At 43.3% G+C, this 6,000-nt stretch overlaps 1 protein-coding gene across 1 annotated transcript in view; it reads left to right on the plus strand.

Annotated features, from left to right (window-relative positions):
• grik3 (glutamate ionotropic receptor kainate type subunit 3) overlaps positions 1 to 4,909 on the plus strand; it is a 609,594-nt gene extending 604,685 nt beyond the window's left edge. The window contains exons 15-16 of the mRNA XM_070899209.1: positions 1,237 to 1,487; positions 3,933 to 4,909. Of these exons, the coding sequence (XP_070755310.1) occupies positions 1,237 to 1,487; positions 3,933 to 4,127 (446 nt within the window). The 3' untranslated portion in view covers positions 4,128 to 4,909. The remainder of the gene's footprint in view (positions 1 to 1,236; positions 1,488 to 3,932) is intronic.
• The last annotated feature ends 1,091 nt before the right edge of the window (positions 4,910 to 6,000 follow it).

The following is a 6,000-nucleotide window of genomic DNA, read 5'->3' on the forward strand; positions in this document are numbered from 1 at the left end:
TCACAGAAACTGACAAAAACTCAAAGGGATTCGGTGTAACTAGTGTTTTAACAGATTATGTCCCTGAAAAACTAATTTTAATTTTGTGCAGTGTCAAATGTATCCATTTTAATAAAAATCAAAATGTTAAAGAAACTTTAAATATATATATATATATATATTTTTTAGGTTTGTTTGTCTTTATATCAGGTGAACCTCCCCCACTTATGAGAACTCTAACCTTTGATTTGCTGTCTCTAACATTTTTAAAAGTTGGAATTTTAAGAGCTTACCCACTTCCTAGTTCACTGTCTGTGAGAATTCTGCATTTTGATTGGCTTGTTTGCTTGTTAGCTTATTCAGCTTGTTGATGTTCCAACACCTTGCACTAGGGGATTCCCATTATACTATGTTGATTTGAATTACATGTCGGAAAACCCGAACTTCTCGACACAGAGATCACGAGATCTTTGTGCAACGATTACTTCAGGGCCAGCGGTGAATGCCTTTGACCGCAAATTCCGGGCCATTGTCCAAATTGAGTATAGGAAAATGGCACAAGATTACCTCCCACTGCTATAGCTTTGCACCAGCACCAGTATACGGGCAACCAGTGCAAAGCCAATTTAAAAAGTGACTAACTGCCTACAACCTTATAAACTTCATTTGCAATCTCTTGGCAATGGGCCTACTGTCCAATCAGATCTTCATTGTTATTCATCTTTAACCAACATAACTGAGCAGAATGCAGAGCTGGTAGTACAAGTCGACACTCCCAGCTCGAAGATGGTACCCGTCTCAAAAAAACACTCCCTGTAGTAAGAACAAGAAATAGAAGCAGGAGTAGGCCATATGGCCCGTCGAGCCTGCTCCGCCATTCAATAAGATCATGGCTGATCATCGACCTGAACGCCACTTTCTCGCCCGATCCCCATATCCCTTAATTCCCATAGATTCCAAAAATCTGTCTATCTCAGCATTGAATATATTCAGAGACTCAGCATCCACAGAACTCTGGGGTAGAGAATTCCAAAGATTCACAACCCTCTGAATGAAGAAGTTCCTCCTCATCTCTGTCTTAAATGGCCGACCCCTTATCCTGAGTATAACCAGTATAACTATGGGCTAAATTTTAGAAATTCCCCCTAATTGCAAGACAGCCACAAAGTAGTATTTCAAGCTGCAGTGCGCCTTTGCTTCAGATTGTTAACTTGTCTTCACTGTTAATCCTTTTTTTTTTGTTACTCCCCGTCCCAGGCTCACCATATAAAGAGAAGATAACCATTGCCGTCCTACAGCTTCAGGAGGACGGCAAGCTGCACATGATCAAGGAGAAGTGGTGGCGAGGCAGTGGCTGTCCCGAGGAAGAGAACAAAGACGCCAGTGCCCTCGGGATCCAAAACATCGGGGGCATCTTCATTGTGTTGGCGGCAGGCCTTGTGCTGTCAGTCTTTGTGGCGATAGGAGAGTTTGTTTATAAACTCCGAAAAACGGCAGAACGTGAGCAGGTAAATAAGCAAAACATTTGTAATTTGCACCTAATTACAGCAAGGGGCGGGGCGGAGGGGTGGTGCTGATGGGGAGGACATACAGAATTTTATTCTGGTTTCTTGGGTTTCCCTGGGAACAGGACAGTTTTGATGTTGTAACTTCCATTCTTGCCCCATCTCTTGGTTGCCCATGGCAACACGACTGATCCATTCGCTCCACAGGCAGCTGTCTGGTTCTGCAATTTTCACCTCTGGTTCTGAAGTTTAAAAAAAACACATAATCCGAAAACATGTCAGCTCAGACCACACTGGGATAGACACATTGTGTGAGCATATATCTATCTGGTAGTGCTCCCAGTTTAAGCTTCTGTAGATACAGGTGAGGATTATGGCTATCTGAGTACAGCAGGGACGTAATCAATGCCACAGTAACACCAAAGCAGACGAGCCCCATGTTCGATCTCGGGCCTATGTTGAGCTCGCTGATGTCAGTCACGGTGTTGGTAAGGGCGATGCTTGGCTTCAGTGCCCTCTTATTAGTGAAGGAGAAAACAAGCAAACAAACAAATAAATCAGCCAGGGACCCCCCCATTCCTAATCATTATCCCGTGACTCATGCAGACAGTTTGCATTTGTGGGACATTGGGCGAGGACAGACTTGGTCTCGGCAGTGATGCTGTCCTGTGTCGAATAGCCTGCCAATACTCACAGTCTAGGCTCACACAACATTAAATGGTGATTTGGGTGAGGTGCCAGAGCATTGAGAAACCTGGGATCTATACCTCAGATGCAATCAAATAATTGGGACAGCGGGGAGGGGGTGGTGGGGGGGAAGGAACGATATATAATATGAAAATGATTTACCACAAGTGCCTATTCAGACAGAGATAATGACATTTAAAGGGGAATTGGATAAATATTTGAGATGGGAAGATACAATGTGACATGGGGAGCTGGCAGGGAAATAGCATTAGAGTATGTAGGTCCAATTCTATCACTGGCACAAGCCCAATGGCCGTCTTCAGTGCAATAAATGTTGTAATTCTACAAAAATTACAGTTGTTTCACAGTACACAGTACAAGGTAAAAACATGGGCCACAACTTGCTGGAGCACAGCTTCTCACAGCATGCCTCACGAGTTGGATTTTTTCTGTGAGAAAGAAACAGAGCGAATGACAGAGTCGGGGATATTTAGCTTCAATAACAGCGAGTGACTTGAACACGCTGTTATTTCCCCAGCAAATTCTGGACCAATATGTTTGATAAAGTTCAGTAAAAACTCTGCACTGCAGATGAATATTAGTGTCACTTAACATTTTGTCAAGGGCTGCAATCCCAAACAATGTCTTGCCGAAGGACCACTTGAGCAATGCTGAGTCACGTTGGGATAGAGCACGAGCCTACACCTCCCACCCTCTGCCTAGCAAGCTCGTGATTTCAATCCTGCTGCTGTGAACTGTCCCTGAGTGGAAAGCAGGCACAGGAGGAGGAAAAAAAAGTTACCTGTGCTTCCATTAAACATTACTATTTGAATAAGGGCCCTTTCTCCTTGCTGTGTAGAAGCTGAGATGACCTGGCCTCCTAACAGCATTCCTTTGCCTCCATTTACTGAAGGCCAAGAAAATGCCAACACTCAGTTCCATCCCTGTAAACCACCCACAGTTCAGGAAGTCTGCAGGTACAGGCTCAGAAATATGTGGAGCAAAAATTGTGCAGCACCCCAGACGTAAAAAATAATCTGAAAACAAAAATAAATGCTGCAACTAATTACAGACAAACAATCTGGAAAATGCCAGCTCTTCTGTGGACCGTACACATAGGCTTTAAACTGGGTGAGATGTTTACCCAGCACAGCACACCTGCTAATATTTGAGAACAAAATGAGCCACATTGATAATGGGGAGATCAATGTTCGTTGTGTACCATCTCAAAGGATGCAGGCATTGCAGGCAGGCATGGTACGACATACGAGAGGAACATCACTCGATAGGCCCTGTTCAATGTGACTTTTGACATGGCATGGATTGAGCTTTATATCACAAATTCAATTGTTTACATTTCCTGGTTCTGTTTTTTCTTCATTCTCGAGATATGGGCGTCGCTAGCACGGCCAGCATTTATCGCCCATACCTAGTCGTCCTTCAAAAGGTGGTGGTGAGCCACCTTCTTGAAGTACGGTCGTCCGTGTGGTGAAGGCACTCCCACTGTGCTGTTGTATAGGGAGTTCCAGGATTTTGATCCAGCGATGAAGAAGGATAGTGATAGATTACCATGATGTAAAAAATGTAATTTCTTTCTATTACCATTTTAATCCCATGAAAAACTTCCATCATTCAGAATGGCCAAAGGCTATGTATAGTGATTTTTACTCTCAATGTTCCATTCATGATTTTTTATTCTGGTGAAAAATAAAATGGGCTGTAACACTGGCATCACCAAATGTGTGATTGATATTTCCCCAGAGATCCTTGTGCAGCACCATGGCGCAGGAGCTACGGTTATCTCTCACGTGCCAGCGGCGGGTGAAACACAAGTCTCAGGCCCCAGTCATGGTGAAGACCGAGGCGGTAATTAACATGCACACATTCAATGACCGACGGCTGCCCGGGAAGGACAACATGAGCTGTAACACTGGGCTGACTCCGGTGTTTCCCTAGGAGATGCGACACCTGTGCTGGGAGCAGAATAGGCGCGCTCTAGCACTGGATGAAGAGAGAGGCTCGAGCTTTGTTTCAGAGACAAGGCCTGCCGGAGGTCGAAGATGTTTCACAAATGGCAAAAACCCCAGAGCATGGACAATGCAATACGCAACGCATGGAAAAAAAAAACAAAATAAAAACAGCACAAGGCTGCAGGTAGTGTTTCTGAAACTTGAAGCTTGACGAACGGGGACATCAGGGTCCAAGCACTAAATGTGTGGGAAATTCAGTGCTGATATATTGGAAGAAATGGAAGCAGGCAGTGGGTACCAAGGCCAAGGCAATCGAGGAAATGCAATTATACCTTGGTGGAAACCTCCAGCATGGCAATAGCAGCATCCTTTCTGTCGGGTACAGGTATTGACTGAGACAGGAGGCATCTGTGGATATTGATTTCGAGACTGCTGCACACAGTACATTCATTCAAGGGTGCAGTTGACCATTTAACTCACAGCATGAAAAGCTGCTGTCATGTCTCGGCAGCTGCTACTCCTTTACCTTTTACCTCAGTGCTGTGCTTCCTGTCTGCCATTGAGCGAGACGAAGAGACAGAGCTGGAAGTGAACGTTGCCTCCAGAGAACTGTGAGAGTGGGGGTGGGGAGGAGTGGGGGGAGACAAACATCAAAACCGAAAGGACTAAACAGATATCAAGATGACGAGCAGAGTATACAAAATGTAGTTGTTTTCATATTTTGTGTCCAGTTTTTTATCTAATTGTTTAATTTGTGTTTGATTAACAGAAAGAACAAATGGTAGTCTTTTTATCAAATGATGGTTTTAAAGGGATTTTACCATGTGAACAAAATTTTGATTCAGTAAAAATTACCAAAGAACTATCTGCTAATAGAGGTAGTCTGTGGAGTATGTGTTGATTTTTTTTTAAATATCTTTTGGGTTTCTTATATATATATATATATATAATCTGCACTTTTAAGTTTCTGACTACTAATTCACAGACAGCTTGTGGGCTATTGCAACCTCCGATATCTCCATGCGTCCCATTGGATGGTTGTTTGGAGGTTGACCGAGGAATTGTTCTGCATCCTTGGGATATGGGACGCCAACACGCAGCGAAAGAACCAGCCCTTCCATCCGACACCACTTTGAACCATTGCAAGCACATCTGCCGTAGTTAGGTTGTGGCATGCTGCTGCTACTGCTGCCCAGATCTTAGCCAGCTCACATATAACTCTAGGCTACAATGGATGCCATTGACTTAGCAAACACTTACTTTGAGCTGTTTGATATTTCCCTCTATCCCTTTATTCCCAATTCTTATTGTAAATGTTAAAACGGCTTATGTGACACTATCGTAAGGGTTTTTGTAAATTTTTGGCATTTACAAAATATTCCATACATTGAACACATATCATTAGTCAGAAACTCAAAGTGAATATTCATTGATAGGCTCTTCATTCTTCTCCCCAGTAAAGAGAAAGAGACAAAGCGAGAGGGAGGGAGGGCGAGAGGGAGGGAGAGAGAGAGCGAGACGGAGGGAGGGGGAGACACACACACACAGAATTTTGAGACAAGAACCCTTCCTAATGCTTTACCTTTGAGACAAGTTCAGCTAGTTGTGATGAGAGTTGACATTATTATTACAATCTTAATCCCTTAACCCCTGCCATGATGCATTATTAATGATTTTCATCCTTACAAATCCCACACATGTATAAATTGTGTCTAATTTTCTTATATTTTATTTTAATATTTGTTGACACAGTTCTTTGCCATTTGAAATTGTGCTGTCCTGTTTCACAAGCCGTAGAACTACTACAGGCTGACCCAGGTATTTCCCACTGTGTAAGAGCGATGATGGACTGCATTTTT

The sequence above is a fragment of the Pristiophorus japonicus genome, chromosome 14 (assembly GCF_044704955.1).
Source record: "Pristiophorus japonicus isolate sPriJap1 chromosome 14, sPriJap1.hap1, whole genome shotgun sequence".
Lineage (NCBI taxonomy): Eukaryota > Metazoa > Chordata > Chondrichthyes > Pristiophoridae > Pristiophorus > Pristiophorus japonicus.